Source organism: Protopterus annectens, chromosome 8.part0 (genome assembly GCF_019279795.1).
Source record: "Protopterus annectens isolate FY-2018-M chromosome 8.part0, PAN1.0, whole genome shotgun sequence".
In the NCBI taxonomy this organism is placed as follows: Eukaryota; Metazoa; Chordata; order Ceratodontiformes; family Protopteridae; genus Protopterus; species Protopterus annectens.
Window position 1 is genome coordinate 1,290,622,318 of NC_056741.1, and position 21,246 is coordinate 1,290,643,563.

Genomic DNA, 21,246 nt, shown 5'->3' on the forward strand with positions numbered 1-21,246 from the left:
TTTCTGAAGGAGGCTATGAAGTCTGAAACTCAAGTGCATGTCATTATTTAGTGACTGAAATTCTCAGATCTTCCCAATGATTTGCCAGAAAACCATAACTTTGAGGAACATTCCAAAATATGAGCCAAAAATCTGTACATTCTGCAAAAATATGGACAGTTTTGAGAGGTGTGTGTGTGTGTGTGAGATCGAGATCAAGATCGATTGACCACTGACAGCTGCAGTAATGAGGTTTGCATACCTCTTGACCTCTTACCTCAATAAATCTAGATAAAGCCTAAAGTATAGTGGGGGCAAAGGCTTAAAAATAGAAAACGATTTTAAATATTGCTCTTATAAAATTACAGAGTTGCTTACATAACAGGATTTGTGTTAGCATGAATTTTCTAACGGAAATAAAGTCTGAAACTCAAATGTGTTTTATTATTTAGTGACTTCATTCACCAATGACTGGCAACATACCACACATTTTAGGAGTAAGGAGCCAAAACATTCATAGATTTATAGATTCGTAAAGTGTTAGTAGGCTAACGGCCTGGTGGGGCCTTTGTAAGCCTAGCCAAGTTTTCCTGAAAGAGTAATGATGTCTTGTATCCAACTAGAACATTGAGGACCAGGCATTTATAAGCTACCTCTGTCCATAAGGGCCATGAGTACCAGGACCAGTGCAAATTTCCTGTTCCCCATACACTGGTCTAGGTTGCTCTTAAACTGAGTAATAGATAAACTCAGCTTCACATGGATGGGAAGCCTGTTACATAGGAGGAGCAGTCTGCAGGGCACACACCTTTCTCTCCAGCATGTTCTGTTTGTCACAGAAGTCCCAACTGTGGCCAAGGTGACCCATGTTTAAATGATTTATATGCCTGATAGATTTGGCAAGAGGGATGGGCATGCTTGTCCTGGGGAGGAGGAACATTGTTAAGTGTCTCTCTAGGGGAGGATAGATCTCATTGAAACAATTCCAAGCTGGGGTGGGCAAGAAGACAACAGTAGGCAAGGCCACCTGGTGGACCTGCGGCAAGGCACACACTCAGGCTACTTAACATTTCCTGCCCAGCCTAACACTGATGTTAGCAGTTAAGAGGGGAGCTTAAGACTAGGGGAAAAAATGGCCATCTAGGATGATGGCACCACTCCCAGATCCTACCTCACTTCTCGGCTGAGTGTAAAATCCAGGACCCCCCCCCCCCTCGGATACGAAGGAATAAATAAGTCAACATATCAATTTGAGGGTGGCTTGACAATGGGCGCCAACTGAAAAAAAAAAAAGAGAAAATAATTTATGTAAAGCTGTAGCTTGGGGGGGGGGCAGCAGTGTGAGCTGTAAGTACAAATTTGAAAATCCTAGCTACACCCGTGCACCTGAATGTCTCCCTCTTCTGGATCCCCTGCTAGGAACAGCTAATGAAAGTTCTGAGGCTTATCATTTCCTGCATGCCAACCTTAGGACTCTCCATTCACTGTCAGAAATAAAATTTGCTTTCCACCAAAATCAGTTTTTTTTCTGGGGACATTACTGGAGACTGATCATTGCAGAGTCTATTTTCCCATAGAAAATGTCTCTCTTGAGTACTCTGTTTCCTGGCTTATGTCCAAAAGAAGACTCTTACAGTAAGCTAAGATGCTCAGAGCCCTGGGGTGCATATTGTCAACTGTCCTGCTGGTACCTCTTGCCAGATTACACACAAGGAAAGTAAAATGATTCTCCAGGAGCTACATTCCTGGACACACCCCTTTCTCAGAGCCCAAACATCCGAAGGGAATTTCTCTGCTGGGCTGAGTAAATGTGAAGGAAGCTAGGAAACCCCTTTGATCACCTTGCCTATCCCAAAACAAACCTGATCCTTTGACCGTACATGCCTTAGATTTAGCCAGAGGAATCAGTACTGAACACCTCAGTGTAAAGGCCAGTATGTGCCAAATATATTGACCTTGTATATCAATTCCCACTCTGTTCTGTGTCGTAGAGTTTCCTCAAGGACACCTGGCTTCCAGACATGATGATTGCAGTAATAGTAAACACAACAGTGATGTAGTCCAGTAGCAAGCGTGGAGGAACCTACTCATACCAGCTATGGTGACTAACCAAATGTGCGGTACTTTGCATTATATCACAGTTTCCTCCCAAAAAGAGTATATATTCCTTCCAAGGCCTATAAGACAGATGGTCTGCTAGGCAGATCCACTGCAAACCACAACAAATGAACCAGATCAAAAATTCTGTTGCCGGTACCCAGGCCAAGAAGTCTGGGCCACAAAACAGGAGCAAAAGAAAAAAAAAATCTATAACTTTCCCAAGCTGTACACTTTAGCATATCCAGATTTAGTCTGCTTCATTTGTATGACTTGGAGGATGGGTCCCTTATCCAATAGCAAGAAGCCTCTGAATCAGGCTTACTTTACATGGTGAAAGAAGTCTTGAAATTTTACTTGGGAAAGTGGAAACGATTTTGTGCCTGCTCATTTAATCAGACTGACTCACTAGCAGCTTCAGTACAGCTAATTCTTGGCTACCTATGCTCCCTGTTTTTTTCAGGATTATGTTATGCTTCCATTAACGTGTACAGTTCAGCTATCTCTTCATTTCTTTCTGTAGAGTCAACTTTGGCTACAATACACATAGCCACCTTTTTTTCTTAAGGGTATTTTTCATTTAAGGCCACCTTGAATGCCAGTGCCACCTGCTTTGGACTTGAATAAGCTACCTTTTTAATCTGTTTCTGACTGAACTGTAAAATTAATTTCCTGGAATTCAGTTTTCCTTGTTGGGACTTACTTTTGCAGGGAGGGTCTGTATACTTCAAGATAACACAGCACCTGAGTAGTATGCAGTCTTTCATGAGGACAGAAAGCAAACACATCTTTTATGCCCATGTTTATATCTGATTTTTCTCTAAATCAGTTTGTGCAACTTCCGGTCTTCCCAAAACCTCAGAATAGGGGGGGTCATTATCTTGTTGGGTATGTACAGAAAATTGAGATACGTCATATACTTACTAAGAAAAGAATGCAGAAATCGTAATCATTTTATTTCTTTCAGACATAAAAAATTGAGAATAGCAGTATTTAAGCTGATCTTAGCTCGAGATATTTATGACCATCTTTGTGAATCTCCGAATCATAAGATAAAAGATCATTCTGTTGGAGATCCAGCTGCTTCTCGTGTCTTTGTCAGGAATGTTTCTGCCCAGGACGTTTGAGTTACCTATGTAGACTTTCATCCACACTTTTTCAAGTAATTTCAAATTGAATACATTTTCCAGAAGCAGGGAAAGCTTTGCCACTATTGTCTTACAGGATATTCTTACTCCCACACTGTACGACTACAACTGTAGCACTTTAAAGATTTTATATAAATCAGTAGTATTCTGTGACGTACCACAGTCCATTCATTTCCTGGGTGAAAGGTCAACCGCACTGGAATTAGTACCATATTTCACAGGGAAGTTTTTTTCTTTGTTCTGTAAAGCCTTAACCCCATTCCATTGGTGGCTTCCGAGAGCAGCACTAATAATGCTTTTAGAAGGGCTTTTGTGCTATCAACGTCTGTCAGGCCTCCACTTAAATAGTATATTTCTGTGCACTGTGGACCCAGTAGATTCTTGTTGAAGACAATTGCCTGCATTCATATAGGTGTCACCTGTGCTGGAATCCAAAGCCACCTGTCCCTTCGCTCAGAGTAGCTGAGCTGGTATCAGCCAGTCTGGTGTTGTCTGATTATTCCCATCCTCCCCTGTGTGGTTCCACTAGCATCTGTGTCACTATTCTACCACGGGTCATTTTGGTGATAGTCTGGGCATACTCTCTCTAGGCAGCAAAGCAGGGCCTGATGCGAGTTACAGCACAAGTATATTAAGACAGGTTGTTTTGTAAAGAAAGAAGTGATATTAAAAAATGCATAGTTTACTTTATTTGAAGGGTGACAGAACTGTTTTAAAATAAATTATTTGGATGTAGTTTGCTGTTTAGTGGTAAGAAAAACTGTCATTTGTATCTTTAAGTTTTCAGTATTCAGCTGCTGATATTTGTATGGGATAGTGGGGTTTGCTTTCCTCTTGAAGTGCACTGTACTTCAGGTAGAGGTGAAGATTTCCCGTTAATGCAGTTTTGTTTATTGGCATGAGATTTATTGTTGTGAAACGGTGAGTCTTTATTTTGGTAATGGGTTTTTTTCTTTAACAGTTGGCTTTGTTTGTTCCCTTTTTAGATGATTTGTTTTCTTTTTCAGGTGGAAAGAGCACATTTCTAAAGTAGCCAACTCCATAAAAGTAGCAAACACCAGGACTTCTGTAACAACTCCATTACCGACCAGCCCACTTTAGTAAGTATGATTTTTCCTATCCCTTTTAAAAGTTTCTAGTTTTATTTGGCTGGTAATTTATGCTTACATTTTTTTCTTTGTCTTCCACAAACTTTTTCTTATTAAACTATGCAAAACTGAATTTTTACAGTTGCTGGTTTCTTTTGAAGATGTATTTTCTGTTTTTATGTCATAAAAAATTCAAAATTAGCACAGTGCACTGTGTGCATATCTTGATAGATTTCCAGGTTATTACATTCACTTAAACCCCTTTAATCTGGATTCTTTCTGCTACTCATTTTGTCTTGTTTTTTAGCAGTAAATTGCAGGAGAGTATATTTATATGAAAGGCACAGTCTTCTTGGCACTGCACTATTACAGAGCTGTCTTGACAGTACGTCAGTTTAGATGTAAGCTTTGTTGCATGTTGATTACTGTTCCATTAAATGAAAGAAAAATAGTTTAACCTTTCACTTTCATTATATGTCATGCTTTTCATGTTCTCAGTTCACCAAGCTAAGGAAAATCTCTGAGAAATGCTGCCATTTTGTTGACTAAATGTCCATGTGCCCATGTTAGCCCTTGCAGGTGGAGTCCTTCCTCCTTATTTGAAATTGTGAGTGCTACCTACATTTGGTGAGAGGTAGGCCTGGGGTGGGAGGAAGGATAAGTGCATTTCCCATTTCTCTCATTTTTCACCTGCAACAAGTTTGCATAAACTGGTCGAGCTGATTATCATTCTCTGTTGTCTGGAAGAGTCTGACCCCAGGTCCTTTGAGGCGTGGCCTCTCTACAGTTAATTCAGAACTGAGCTCTTTAGAAGAATAACTAGATCTGTGTGAGGGCATGGTTACTATAGTACCTTTCAGCCACTAGGTTTTTCCAGAAATTTACTATAGTGCCTTTTAGCTACTAGGTTTTTGCAGAAGTCAGGTACTTCTTAGACCTTTTGTAAGGTCCATTGGAAAACGGTGGTGTTCACTCTGCAAATGACCAGGTTTGCATGACCAATTCAGATATCTTTTTGATATTTTATATAGGTGTCCATATTCCACCAGTTCTGGTGTATAACAATCTGGAAGAGTCCAAATCTTTGCCTCAGCATGTAGTATTTCCAGCGGGGGGTGGGGTCATTATGACTCTTGAAGTATCTGTATTCAACTGGGGGCTTGAACTTAAATGACTGGCATCCTATTGCTTCCTTTGCCTGTGTTCTAAAATGCAGTCTTCTAGTTGACTGTCACCTCCACTCAAGTTATCTGTGAGCATTGGCTGTTATTATACAAAGAACCTTACTTCACCCTTCCATAAGGACAGTTCCTTCAACCATGTTTGAGTTTCTGGGATATTTCCTGGGAATCTGGACAAGGTGTTTTACCCAGTGCAGACATCCCTCTTAATCAGGTATAAAGATTACATTATATTAGGCAAACTAGTTCACAGGAGGAGGCTGTCAATCTGTTTAATCTGCCTGGGAGTTTCTTAGCGTAAGCACCACTCCTACAACCCCCGTTGCATCCTTTCAAGGTGCCAACAGTCATAGTTTTTTTCACTTGTTCTAATCAATTCTGTCACATCCTGAAAAAAATACTGTTTTCATCATATAGATGACTGTTGGAGTAGAATTTCTTATCCATGGGAGAGTTGCCAAACGTGAATATTTTCAGGACCAACTTCCACATGTTCCTTAGACACCCCCCCCCCCTCCAATAAATGTTAACTCCTCCTTTGACATCAAGCTGATGTTTGGCATATAAAGTGGAGACTGTCATGCCATCATTTCAGTTCATTTTGCTGCAAAGAAGTAATTGTTAATCAATCCACTTTGTAAAGTGGAGACAATTGTGCTGCCATTTGTTTCATTTTACTGCTTTGTCAGACCACTCTCCGTTTAATTCCTTCAAGGTAACTTCCAGGAAATGGTGAGTTCACCTTTTGGAACTCTGTGTCAATGATGTGTGTTAAATGTGTTCTGATTGTTAATGTTTGTGACTAATTTAACTCGTTTGGATTGTAAAATGTTCATGGTATTGTTTACTGCTGCAGTAAAGGCAACGCTTGGGACTTTTACTTCAGAAGATGCTCTGCATAGCTTTGAAGTTTTCACCTTTCCCCTCCATAGCCAGAAACACAGTGTTCCACCTGCATGTCTGCACTTCTATGGTGTAAAAGACACATTTATTCTCACTGTCGCTCTTGCCAGAGCACATGAAAGATCTTGGGTTGCTGTAAGTACTAAATGATATCCTTGTATTCTGCTGTTGCAGTATTCTTTATATGGGGGAGATTGCCTGCCAGGCGACCCGATGTCAGCCAGTATACAAAAGACTTTTAGTACCTAGGGTGCATGGTATGTCGCAAGTGGGCTGCTGTCAGACATAGGCCATAAAATTGACTTACACACATCATCCTCAGAACTTCTTTGCTGCCAAACAGAATGCATCTTCTGTATGTATGGTCTGCTCGCTAAAGAATTTACTGTTTCAGCATCTCGGATAAGTCCCCCATTTGGGAATCCTTTTTATATTATGTGGTTATCTATAGGGTTTAATGTCATCCAAGAAGGGCGAATGCCAATGTGGACGTCAGATGCCACATAAAGACAACCACTAACAGTGCCTTTTCTGTCTTGGGCCTACCCACAACCATAAGGCTTGCCCAATCCGCCAAGCCTTTGTTCCCAGAAATCTTAATAAGTAGGCCTTATTCTCTTCCCGTCTACTTAAAAAAACAGCAGTTAAAACTTATCGCTAAAAGAATTGAGGGTCCCTCGGGGTTGGAAGCTGAGTTGTTAGTGAAGCAGAAGGCCAAGAAAACTAGGCCGGAAGCTTTGGCTGCACCTCCAGTGCCTGATGTCTCTCCAGAGGCAAACACTAGTCTGGAGATACGATCAGGGCCATCATCTGATCCACAGGCCGAACCCCTAACAGAGGTTACCTTGGAGCAGGCTATCAGCACGTCCTTGGAGGTACCACAGGCGTCCATTATGGACGTCCAAGGGGAACTCAGACTCATAATTACTGAAGGCCCTAAGGGGATCACAACCATTCTAGTTAGAGAGGAAGTGGACTCGGACATAATTGAATGTAGGCCTACATCCGACCCACATTCCCTACATAGAGTTGATATTCCTAGCAAAAAAGCAAAAGGTTAAACATGTTTCTCCATCCTGTGATCCTCAAAAGGATTGGCAGGCTTTCTCACAGAGCATTTGTAATGCTCTCATGTCCCTTAGATCCCCTCCAGGGGGTTCTGTTCCTATCTCTCCCTGGATTGCTTCAACACAAAAGAAGTCAAGGAAGTCAGGGAAGAAACCTCTTCAGAAGAGGAACAATCTTCTGATGATGAGTCTCTGGTCTCCTCAACACAGATCCCTTTCCCACTGTATTATGCTTTCCCAGGGGAAGTCTCCAGTGGGGCTGATTCACCAGCGGAGGAGATTAACTTTAGTGGCCCCTTGACCAAAATGTAGGGCCATTTCAAGTGGGAAAGCACTATAATGTCAGATGTTAAAAAATGCTACTGTAACTTAATGCAGTTGGACACCCCCAGTCCATCAGCTGCCCCCTGTCCTCCTTGCATTCTTAGATGCATTTACATATTCAAGCAAAACTCCAGGTTCACAGCCTACAGCACCCAGAAAAACAGATTTTATAAGCTGCCTGCAGACTGCAAGTTTCTATTCAGAGCACCCTTTGCTGACACATTGGTCATCACTGTGGCTTCAGACAAGCCCTGTAGGCTTCTTCCCTCAACCTCCTTGCTTCCTTCTGACAAGGACAGCAGACATTTGGATAGACTGGGGAAAAAGTGTACATGTCCACCACTCTTCCCTTTAGGGCAGTCAACTGCCAAACACACATGACATAATACTCTTTAGGGATCTTGTCCCATTTATCTAAAATCACTTCAGATTTGCCTGATTCTGAGAATAGGTCTCTGGTTACGTCGTTGTTGGTGCAACCTCTCAGGTCACCCACCACTGAAGAAAATGTAGCTATGATGCCGGAGAGGCTTCCTCTAGGGCATCTGCCTCAGGATCTGTCTTTAAAAGATTTGCATGGTTAAGACTTCAACTCTTACCAAAGGATATCAAATCCAAATTGATGGATGCCCCACTGGACAATTCAGCCATATTTGGCCCTGATCTATTTAAAGCTTTGCAAGAGAATGATAAGGAGTTGCAGGACTTAAAACACCTTCTGGTATCCCCTGTCCCAGAATTCCAGAGAAACTACCCCTCTAAGCCTATCTTTGTTAGAAGACAATCCAGGCCATCTCAAACTAAGACAAAAAAAAAGTTTGGAAAGAGACAACAATCATTTAGGACTCCTCAACAAGCCCCACCTCAAAAACAGCCCTTTCCAGATAGGCTAGGGTCTGTTTGACTATTTGGACCCCAAATTACCCCACCCCTTTTCCTTCGCCTTTCTCTTTCAAGTCCAGCTTGGGAAAATATTACTCAAGACTCTTGGGTGCTTTCCATCATAACAAACAGGTAATTCCTGGTTTGGGAGTCTCTGCCTCCTTTCAGGGGCATTCACCAACCACCCAAAGAACAACTTCCACTGTTTCCATGGGTGTTGCAGAACCTGTTGGATGAAGGCACCATTCAGCATGTCCCGATTCATCAAAGCGGCAAAGCGTTTTATTCCAGGATGTTTCTAGTTCCAAGGAAAGAAGGCCCCTGGAGACCCTTCTTATATCCTTCCTTCCTCAACACCTACCTGAAAGTACCCAACTTCGGGATGCTGACATTACAAACTCTGTTCCCTCTGCTATTACCTCAAGGCTTTATGAACTCAATAGACATCAAGGACATCTACCTTTACATTCCAGTTCATTCTGGCTACAGGGAATATTTAAGGTTCTCTGTAGCCTCTGGACACTTTCAGTTTTCAGCTTTGCCCTTTGGTCTTTCTACCACACCAGGGGTATTCACAAAATGCCTAGCACCATTTGTGGCATTCGACAGACCACAGGGCATCCAAGTTTTCCCATACCTGGACAGTCTTCTTTTCCAAGCAGTCAGTCCAGAGGCACTAGAGCAAAATCTCAGCCTTGCAATTTCCAGGCTTCTTTCCCTAGGATTCACTATAAATTACCAAAAATCCGTTCTCTCCCCATCACAGGACCACATATTCCTAGGATGCAGGAACCAAACAGACCTCATGAAAGTTTCCCTTCCCATTCAGAAGGCCCAGGAGCTCAGTGCTTTCTTTCAAAGCCTCATCCCTCTCTCACACATTTCAGCCAGAACCGTTCTCAGAACCCTGGGCTTCATGGCATACACCATCCCTGTGCTCCCTGTGGCAAAAATGTACATGAGGAAATTGCAGTGGTTAATGAAATCATTGTGGACACAACATGCAAACCTATTGGAGTTCCAAATTCACTTTTTTCTCTGCCTGAAAAGGGAAATAACCTGGTGGATTCAATATCTCTCTGCCAATCCAGGCCTCCCACTTCATCCTCCCTCACTAGTGCAAGAGGTGTACACAGACGCCTCAGACACAGGTTGGGGAGAAGCCTTCGGATCCATGAAAGCACAAGGCACGTGGTCACCCTCACAGAAAGGATCTCGTCAACATAAAAGAAATGTACACACCTCAGACACAGGTTGGGGAGAAGCCTTCAGATCCATGAAAGCACAAGGTACCTGGTCACCCTCACAGAAAGGATCTTGTCAACATAAAAGAAATGAGCGCACTGCTGCTGGCACACCAGACCTTTCAGTCCATCCTCATTCCGGGGCCCTTAAAAAGTTTCACAGTCAACATGACCATCCTTTCGTATGTGAACAAAGGGGGAGGCAGATCTTACCTCCTGTGCAGACTAGCCCTGCAAGTGTGGGAGCTGGCAGTCAAATTGCAGACACACCTTCAGGCAGTATACATTCCCTCAAGCCTGAATGTATTGGCAGATGCATTGAGCAGGTCCAAAACACAACCCCATGAATGGATGCTTCACAGGGATGTGTTCTTGGACATTTTCCACCAGTGGGATACCTACAAGTAGATCTCTACCTTCCCCATGAACAGACAACTTCCTCAGTTTTGTACCAGTGACCCACACCGTCTGGTCTGGAAAGTGGGCGCACTCAATTTTTCATGGAGAGGAATGTTCCTATATGCATTCCCTCCCCTACCTCTCATTCCAAAAGTCCTACTAAAGGTACAGCAGGACAGACCAAAAATCTTGATGGTGGCCCCCTTTTGGCCAAATCAGCATTGATTCCCCTTACTCCTGCATTTAGCCAAGGGCAGTCGCTACAAGTTACCCCACAGAGTGGACCTACTCACACAACACAAGAGAACCCTCATCCATCCTCACATGTCAACCCGGCAGACGATGCTGTGGATGATAGGGCCTTGATTCCTCTCAGACACCTTTATTCAGAGGACATGCTTAGGGTACTGCAGGAGGCCAGGAAGCTCAATACCATAAAATCTTGTTTATCCGAATGGAAAAGATTTTTAATTTGGTGTCTCGCACATAACCAGGACCTACTAACAGTGGAAGTCCCAATGGTTCTACCATACCTGTGTGAGCTGCTGGATACTGCTCTAACTTATTCTTTAGTAAAAGTACACATCAGCTGTCTCTGCCTGCCTCTCTCACCACCCTTGGCTTCCAGATTTGAGGCCAAACCATTCCTGAAAGGCATCCTTCACATGACACCTCCCAAGAAACCAGCTGCAGCACCCCCTCCCCGGATATTAACTTTGTCTTGGAAAAACTGACCTTAGCCTCTTTTGAGCCAGCAGCTTCTGCCTCTAAAATACTGTTCCTGAAAAACAGTCTTACTGCTGGCAGTCACTTCTTCCAGAAAGGTTTCAGAACTCCAGTCCCTTATGGCCTCCCCATCTTTTTTTGGTGTTCCATAAGGACAAGGTATCTCTCCACACCAATCCCTCCTTTATGCATAAAGTGGTAAATACGTTATCACTGAACCAAGCTATCCACCTTCATACCTTCTTCCCTTCACCGCAGGACTCTGCAGAAAGAGTACTACATACTCTGGACATGTACAAACAGCTTAGGTTTTACCTTGACAAAGCCAAGAGTATTAGGAAATTGGACCAGCTTGTTTCCTTTCACCCTAGAGCCCAAGGCTTCCTGTCTCTAAACATACTATTTCCAACTGGATTTCTAAGGCTGTCTCCTTCTGCTATGAATACCATGGAAAGAGCCTGTCTTCTTCTATTAAGACACACACTGCCAGAGCCATTGCCTCCTCTGGCATCTTCTTCAAAGGGTTGAACGCCAGTTCCATTCTGGAGGCAGCTACTTGGTCATCAGTCCATACGTTCACCAAGCATTACAAACTGGACATCTCTAGATCCAGGGCAGGGTTCTCCATGGCCTCTTGGAGACCTCATCTGCCCCTACCTCTCCCCTCTACTTCTCTTCATGAGCTTTTGCATTCTTCCTCTTGTAAAGAATATGGCAACAGCAGAATAGAATGATCTAGATTAGTTGTGTAAAATCTTACCATAATGTTGGATGTCCTTCTCTTTTCTGTTGCAGTATTCTATCCCTCCCTCCCTCCATCCCCCTGCCCTTGTTCTTCCTTGGCTGTACCTAGCTTACATAACTATTTCTCAACCATTCTCCCTGGGGCACTCAGTTCTGAGGATGGTGCATGCGTACATCACTTTTATGACCTTCGTCCGATAGCAGCCTACATGCGATGTACCATGCACCCTAGACACTAAAAGTCTTTTGTATACTGGCCGACGTCAGGTCGCTTGGCAGGCAATCTCCCCCATGTAAAGAATACTGCAGCAGAGAAGAGAAGGGCACCTATCATTATGGTAAGATTGTACACAACTAACCTTTATCAATTCTCTGATTTGGCCAAGTTTCCAGAGCACAGGTAATTATGCTGGAGAAAATCTTATTGTATCTTGCTTTTTGCTTGTTTACATCTTTGGAATTTTTGGGCATCAGTGCTACAGTCATCCGTTTCTAAAAGTAGTAACTAAATTAAGTGCAAGAAATAAATCCTGCACAGTTTCATAGTCTGTCTGATGTTCTTCGTGTTTCACTGTTGCAGTCATTACATCTGGGTTATCTGCTTGCAGGTAGCCCTCAGTCGGCCTGATTATCAAAGTCTTGGGTTCTGCATCGGTTGCAGTCTCATCTTTCATGACATCAGGTAGTCAGGGGTATAAAGCATGCAGCAGACGCCATTACATCAGTCTTTCTTGCCGTGCGGTGCTCAAAGCAGAAACAGTTCGCAAGTGCTGGTCGCCTGACTCCCGAAAGTTTAGATCTGGAGTAGGGACTTCATTTGTCAGCAACCTGTGGGTCTTGGATCCGATATCAGATCCGAGCCGGCAACTATTTATACAGCTATGGATCCGAGCTCCTAGCTCCTCCCCTCACCCATAATCCCCTGCCAACCCCAAATGACTTCAGATCTAGATGTTCATCGTGCATACAGCTGTAGTAATAACAGATGGGTTTTCCTGCCGTCAGGCGGGTCCTCGGTCGGCCGAATTCCAAAGTCTAGGTCCAGCGTCGGTTGTTGTTGCTTCTTCCCTGACGTCAGTGCAACAGGGGTATAAAAGAACCAGCCAACGCCATTTTCTTCAGTCTTTCTTGCCGTGCGGTGCCCGAAGCAGAAGCAGTTCGCAAGTGCCGGTCGGCCAGCTCCTGAATTTATGAAAAATTGGAAACCGAAGTCTTCTTTAAAGCTAAGTACCCCGTTGGGGAAACTTTTCTTGCCTCAGACCGATGTCAGACAAAGTTAATAATTGCATTTCATGTGGGAAACAAATACCGCATAAGGATTTCCATTCCCTCTGTGTACCTTTCTTAGGCCCAGACCATGACGTCTCGGTCTGTCGTTTTTGTGCTACATTTAATAGACGCACTATTAAGTGTCGGGCGGAGTTCGCCCAACACTATTTTGGCAAAAAGTTTAATTACAACATGTCGTCGGATACTCCGACTCCAATTTTGAGTAAACGACGTAAAGATAAGGACCGACAAACGAGGTCCGCGACTTCTACCGACACCACGCTAAAGCCGACTACATGTGCTCCGGTTCTCAGCGAGGCACCTACGCAGCCCCTGACTACCGATGACACTTTATTAGCGGTGTCTTCTGTGCCTGAGGTCGCAGGCTCTTCGGCCCACACCCTGACTACAAATACCGAAGCCACTCTTGGCGGGGAAACTCAGAGTTCAGACAGGCCTGCCACCTCTCAAGGTGTCTTCAGGCCTTCTTCTTCTTTTTCCATTAAGGCTTACACTAAATCTAAAGCAGCCATGCATTCTAAAAGACAAGCTCCACAGGGCCCCTCTCAAGGCCCCATGCCTAAAAGGCAGATGCTCAAAATGGCTGAGGATTTGATTACTCTTATCAGGGGTTCTCAACCCCCCTCGGACAAAAGGCCCAGAGTGGAGGAAGAATACCCTTCCTCGGACCAGGCCTCCATTACTTCAGAACATTCTGAGGACCCAGGAACATTCTTACTCCCCTTTCAAAGATTCTGATGCAGAGGAGTCCATTCCCTCTGTCTCCCCCCCTGAGGATTACTCTTTTGGGGAAACCTTGCATACCTTGAGGGAACACTTCCACTGGGAAGGCCAAGAGTACTCAGACTCCAAGAAAAGGCTCAGGGATTTCCTCTTGCTCCCTCAGCACAGGCCTCTGGCTATACCTCCTGTCTTAGACATACTAGATGATGTGTATTCAGAGGCCAACCTTAACCCAGATTCTTTACCTTCAGCTCCAGTCAAGCCTGACAGGTATTACCGGGTTCCTGATTCACACCAATTCCTATACAAAAGCCATGCGGCTGACCCAGAAACTATTTCCCAGGGTCCCAAGGGAATTAAGGCCTCCACTGCCAAAAATCCATTACCTTCAGAGAGAGATTCCAGAGCTTTAGAAAGGTGGGGGAAAAAGGTATACACCTCGGCCACTTTAACCATGAGGGCATTAAACTGTCAGTTCCATATGTTAAAGTATCAACAGTTTTTGTTATCTCAGTTGAAAAGCAAAATGTCACAACCTGAACAACCAGACTGGAAGGAGTTGCAGGATTTGTTGCATAGTACAGAGCAAGTGGGTAAACATACCTTGCAATGTGGTTTTGATGCTTTAGAGGCCTCTTGTAGAGCTGCTGTTACAGGATCAGTCATACATAGACATGCTTGGCTCAGAGAGCAAACCTTACCAGATCATGTCAAAGCTAAATTACTAGATGCACCTCTACAAAAATATGTATTGTTTGGTGTTAAAGCTGAGGAGGTATTAAAGAAAATGGAGGAAAAGGCAAAATCAATGCAAACGGTGAAAGATTTCCTACAGGTACAACCGCCACGTTTCAGTAGAAATTGGCCTTCAAAAAATTGGTCCTTTCCAGCCATGGACAGACCTCAAAGAGGTAGATACAGGCGCCTGAGAGGTTGAGGGCAATCTCAAGGATCATTTACAGGCAGACAATGGCAAACACCTACACCAAGAGGGGGTGAGGATAGTTCACAGCCATTCAGAAAGCAGACCCAATGACTTTCCCCTTTGCATGCCAAGCAAGGCTCAAAGGGCAGCACCTTTAGGCAGAAAACTGGCATTATTTTCGAAAAATTGGCATATTGTCACAAAAGACAAATGGATCCTGGACATTATAGACAGAGGCTACAGATTCCACTTTCACACCCTTCCAAAAATGAGAGGCATGCAAAACCTGCCACACAATAAAAGGGCAGAGGCACAAAAACAAATTTCAGATCTCATGGATATGAAAGCTATTCAAGAGGTACCTGCAGAAGAACAGGGTCAAGGTTTTTATTCCAGACTATTCCTGGTACCAAGGAAGGGCAAAGATTGGAGACCTATTTTGGACCTATCCATCCTAAACACATATTTACTCGTACCAAAATTCAAGATGCTCACGTTACAGCAGCTTCTTCCCATGCTGGGCAAGGAGTCTTGGCTGGTAACATTGGACCTCAAGGAGGCATACCTGCATGTCCCAATCAGACAAGATTGCAGAAGATACCTCAGATTTCTTGCAGGTTCAATTCACTATCAATTCTTTGCATTGCCCTTTGGCTTATCTACTGCACCCAGAGTGTTCACGAAATGCCTGGCATCAGTAATTGCCTACTGCAGACTTCAAGGGATACAAATTTACCCTTATTTGGACGACTGCCTGATCCAAGCGGACAGCAAGCACATACTTCTGTAACATCTGGCTTATGTAAAATGGTTACTGAATTCCCTGGGATACACAGTCAACAAAGAGAAATCCAGGCTAACACCATCTCAGAAAATAACTTTCCTGGGTGCCAACTTGGACACAAACACCCAGATGTCCTATCTTACGCCAGAAAAACAAGGGCAACTAACTCAGCACTTCAAAATACTAGCAAATTGTACCAGGCTTACTGCAAGGAAAATCCTGCAGGCTCTGGGCTTCATGGCATCTTGCATTCTTTTAATCCCATGTGCAAAGTTGCATATGAGGAAACTTCAATGGTACCTAAAAAACCTATGGTCTCAACACAGCCACAGTTTGGAAACAATAATACCAATAATTCCATGTTTGCAGAAGGAATTTCTATGGTGGGCCCAAGCATGTCAAACAAACACAGGTCTCCCATTCTGCAAGCCTCAAGCAAATCAAGTCATCACAACAGACGCCTCAGATTACGCCTGGGGGGCGCACATGACAGACAGGTGCATTCAGGGCAAATGGTCCCAAAAGGAAAAGCACCTTCACATCAATCAGAAAGAAATCCTAGCAGTGATAAATGCAATTACAGCTTTCAAGGGCCTCCTGCATCCAGGACAATTATTGATAAGAACAGACAACACCACAGTAATGTGGTACATAAACAAACAAGGAGGAACACATTCATACCCCCTGTGCAGACTAGCCATGACGCTTTGGAACTTGGCTCTGGAATAGCAAATTGAACTTCAGGCACAGTACTTGCCAGGTTTGGAAAACACGCTGGCAGACAGTCTAAGCAGAAATATGACAGACCCACACGAATGGAAGTTGCATCCTCAAGTGTTTACAAAGATAATCCAAGCATGGGGGAGGCCAGACATAGATCTGTTCGCCTCCCACAGGAATCATCAATTGGAAAAGTTCTGTTCAAGGACCTTCCATCCAAAGGCCTGGAGAGTGGACACCCTTTCATTCAGTTGGACAGCATGGACAGTTTACGCTTTCCCACCTCTGCCTCTTCTGCCCAAGGTACTCTTGAAAGCAAGAGCAGACAGACCGAAGATGATACTGATTGCTCCAGACTGGCCAAGACAACACTGGTACCCACTCCTGAGTAGCCTAATACATACTCCTCCCTGGTCCCTACCTCTAATGCCTCTTCTGCTGACCCAGCACAGCTACAAAACTCTTCACAGTCAGCTGAAAACACTCCATCTCGCTGCATGGAAAATTCCTTAACACCACAACAGACCCTACTCCCAAAGAGGTGCAGGATGTCATTTTGGAGGCCAGAAGGCCATCTACTAGAAAGGCTTACTCCGCAAAATGGAAACGGTTTTGCTCTTGGAATGAGAAAAAAGGCCAGGACCCTAGAAAACTGAATTTGCCTCAGGTATTACAGTATCTAGCTGAGCTGCTGAACAGTGGACTTTCATTTTCCTCCATAAAAATCCATGCCTCAGCCATTTCTGCAGAATTCAGCACTGATCCACCCTTATTCTCTCACCCACTCTTAAGACAGTTCCTCAGAGGGGCTAAGAATATAAGCTCACCAAGGAAACAACCAATGCCAGCCTGGGATCTTAATTACATTCTAGAAAAGTTAGCATTGCCTCCCTTTGAACCAGCTGCCTCAACAGATTTGCAATATTTGTCCTGGAAAACAGCCTTCCTTCTGGCCATTACCTCAGCTCGTAGGGTTTCGGAACTACAAGCCCTCATGGCTGTGCAGCCCTTTCTCATCTTCCATCAGGACAGGGTTTCCCTTCGAACCAACCCGTCATTTATGCCTAAAGTGGTATCCAGGGTAGCTTTAAATCAAGCCATACACTTACCTACCTTTTACCCCAATCCTCAAAACAAAGGGGAAAGGCTGCTACACTCCTTAGACATCCATAGACAGCTTCGTTATTATTTGGACAGAACAAAGCCTTTCAGGAAATCTGAACAACTTTTTGTGTCTTATGCTGTAGGAGCTCAAGGGAAGCCAGTTACCAAACAGACAATATCAAAATGGATAGGCCACTACATACGGTTTTGTTACTCCTATCATGGAAAATCTGTCCCTACAGGCATCAGATCCCACTCCACCAGGGCCACAGCTACCTCTACAGCCTTCCTCAGAGGAGTTCCTACCAAAGATATTTCGGAGGCAGCCACTTGGAGTTCTGTGCATACCTTCACAAAACACTACCACCTGCCTTTATATTCCAAAACTAGAGCAGGCTTTGCCACTGATGTGTTGCAGGGCATTCTGGCTCATCCCAGTTCCACCTAGTGCCTACCACCCTGTGCGTAGCTTTGGGATTCTACCCATCTGTGATTACTGCAGCTGTATGCACGATGAACATAGTACAGTTTTGTACCTACCATAAATGTAGATGTTCGAGTGCTAATACAGCTGCAGTACAGTTTTCCCTCCCTCCTTCCCCTCTTGGTAAAGGCCTAAGGCCTAACCCCTCTTCATACAACCTGATTGGGTTTTCCCTCTATGGTATATTTGCTTGCAACTACTGATTTTTGATTATACTGCATTGCATGTATATAAATATAATTTATGTATTGCCTTCCTTCTGGGGGCACCTGACATCTGGGGCAAGAAAGACTGAAGAAAATGGCGTCGGCTGTGTCTTATATACCCCTGCCTCACTGACGTCAGGAAAGAAAGTGACAACAACCGACGCCGGACCTAGAATTTGGAATTCGGCCGACCGAGGACCCGCCTGACGGCAGAGAACCCATATGTGATTACTGCAGCTGTATTAGCACTCGAACATCTACATTTATGGTAGGTACAAAACTGTACTTTCTTTTATACCCCTGTCACACTGACGTCAGGGAAGAAGGGACGACAACCGACGCCGGACCTAGACTTTGGAATTCGGCCGACCGAGGACCCGCTTGACTGCAGGAAAACCCATCTGTTATGACTGCAGCTGTATTAGCACTCGAACATCTACATTTATGGTAGGTACAAAACTGTACTTTTGCCACTCTAGAGTGTGTCAGCTGGATTTTGAGCTCCTGGCGATTTCGAGATAAGTGTTGCTATTTTATCTGTTTAGCCCTTTTTTTTCTGTCAGTAATTAGTGTGTGTGTATCAGGCTTCCCTTTAGTTCCTTTTTTAAAAAAAAAAAAAATTAGTGTTACCCTCCCCTCGCTGGTCATTAATGTGTGATTGTGTGTGTTTGCGTTTGGGGCCTTGTGTGCGTGAGTAGTGTTTCTTACTTTTGGGACATGTCTGAGTCCCCAAAGCCTATTTTTTCTAAATGCACCGAGTGTGGCCATAAGCTCTCCCCAGCGGATGGCCACACTTGGTGTGTTCTGTGCCTTGGGGTTGAACACCTGTCCTCAGGATGCATGATTTGTGCAGGGTTCAACCCCAGGGCACTGAAAGAGCGGAGGCCGAAGCTGGTCTTGGTGGGACTTTTGCCCCCCGAGTCGGCTTCGGCCTCCGCTACTCCCGTGGCACCTCCCCAGCCTGTGGTGGTGGCCACTCCTGCCCCCCTTCCTCCGGCCGGGATTCAAACTCCCACTAAAGCGCCAGAGGACAGGGAGGCCAGGAGGGAGAAGCACCACAAGTGGCAGGCCGAGGCTTCCGCTTCGGCACCCCCAGCTAAGCAGGCTTCTCCCTCCACGGCTTCCAGGTCTCCTCCTCCTCGGTTCCGATCACCTTGCTTCTCCCTGGGACCAGAGGAGGAGACCTGATCTCCGTCGAGGTCATCGAGGCGACAGTCCAGGCCTGCCTCGGTGGCCTCGTCGAGATCCACCTACAGCCTGTCTGATGCAGACTTGGACCGGATGATGAGAAGGTTCATCCAGGCCCAGCTGCAGATGGGAGTGCTCCTGCCTCCCCCCCTTCGGGGGGGAGCTCGACACCCTTTTTTGCTCTGATAGCTCCTTCTCCGACCCGCTTTCCGGGTTCGGAGCGCTTGGAACCGGGCAGTGTTGGAGCCGGGGGTGGGTCGGCACCGACAGTACTGGGTACTTCGGATCCAACCCTATCCTCGAGTCTGTCAGTTCCATCGTCGGATCTGACCTCTCGGAGCCTTGGCCCGAGCTTCGGATCCGAGGGATTCAGTGTGCCTTTGGCTCCGTCCAGGTCAGAGCACACTGGTCCCTCGGATCCGATGGTCTCGGCGCCGGTTCCGATCCCTTCATCGGATCCGAGTGGAAGCCGGCTCTCGGAGCCCAGGGAGAGCGGCTCCCCCTCGGCCTTCGATTTAGTGGAGAGGGCTCTGTCGAGAGCATCCAGACCTCCGGCCCTCGTCTCGGCTCTGCCCTGCACTCCCTCTCTGCTGGGTCAGGCTTCCATCACCCGGCCACAGGGACAGCCTGCTTCGAAGTCCCAGGTTGTTCCTTTTGAACAGAACATTGCTGGTGAGACCTCTTCGGACAGCCCCCCCCGAGGAAGTGCCTCGCAAGCATAAGTGTAAGAGGAGGCACGTGGACTCCCCCGAGTCCTTAACAGAAGACACGGACTTGGATGAAGGGGAAGGCTCCCCAAGGTCACCCCCTGAGGATGTCTCCTTTGGAGACATCATGGAAATGCTTAGGCTCGGGGGGCTGGTCTGCCCCCAAGGCTTCCTCCGACAAGTCCGTGTTCCTGGAGGCATTCGAAGCAGGCCTGTCTACCTCTTGGGTGTCCCCTCTGGCCGACCCCCTGGTGGACCTTGTGACCACCAGGGTGTGGAAGGAGCCGGACACTGTGGAGCCTATTCCCAAGCGCCCGGATAGAATTTTGTGCCCCCCTGCAGACCGGCCCCACTGGAGCAAGGGTCCCCCTGTAGATGCCTTGTTGATGGCGGCAGCCACTAAGAGGGAACTAGCTCAGGAGAGCCCCTCTGTCCCTCTGTCCTTCCTCCGAGCAAGGAGTCTCGCTTGATGGATCTCCTTGGGAAGCGGGTATTCAGTTCAGCGACCTTCTCAGTAAGGTCTCTGAACTACATGGCACATGTCATCAGGATGTAGTGGGATCTTATTAAAGAATATGCTGCTTCCCCCCACCGGAGTCCATGTTGGCGGAGGACAAGCAATTGTACTCCACTTGTATGGCCACTCTGAGATCTGTTTCTAATACCTCTATGCGGCTTTTGTCTCACGCAACTGAGGGAGCCGCTAGAGCTAGCGGAGTGGGCCTAGTTATGAGACGCCATGCCTGGCTCCGACATTGTGACTTTGCAGAGCCCTTCAAGGCGTCCTTTGCGAATGCCCCCTTTGATGGTTCTGCCTTGTTTGGCAAGACTGTTCGCGAGACACTTGTCCAGAGCGAGAAGGACGGGAAGATGTTGTCTGCCGTCGGAGTCCGCTTCTCTGCTCCCCAGAGGTACTTTTCCAAGAACCAAAAGGGACAGAAGAAGATGTGGTCCCGGAAATCGCAACATTCCCAACCTGCTCCAGACAATCAGTCCTTCCGTGGCAGAGGAGGACAGGGAGGACGCCGCCCTAGAGGCAGAGGGGCACCGAGAAATTTTGGGTCCAGAGAATCCTTCTCTGATCGGCCCACTCAACAGCCCTGAAGGGTTGCCCGACTGCTCCACTCTGGAGGCAGTTGGGGGGCCCTTCTCGAGGCACCTGGCGGCATGGGAGTCCATCACGTCAGACTGCTGGGTGCTCCGGATTATATCCAGAGGTTACAAAATCCCTATGCTACATGTTCCCAGACTCAAGAACCTCCCCGATGTACCACATGATCAGAGGGAGGCTGCAGCCGCAGAAATCCAGCAGCTGCTAGAAAAAAGGGCCATC

The 21,246-nt window shown here is 45.7% G+C and overlaps 1 protein-coding gene across 6 annotated transcripts in view; it reads left to right on the top strand.

The window, feature by feature from the left end:
- The window catches only part of ARHGEF1 (Rho guanine nucleotide exchange factor 1), a 3,019,431-nt gene that overhangs the window by 2,624,260 nt on the left and 373,925 nt on the right, over positions 1 to 21,246 (top strand). For all 6 annotated transcript variants that reach the window (XM_044080805.1, XM_044080809.1, XM_044080807.1 and 3 more), the window contains one exon: positions 4,232 to 4,324. In XM_044080805.1, coding sequence (XP_043936740.1) covers positions 4,232 to 4,324 — 93 coding nt within the window. The remainder of the gene's footprint in view (positions 1 to 4,231; positions 4,325 to 21,246) is intronic.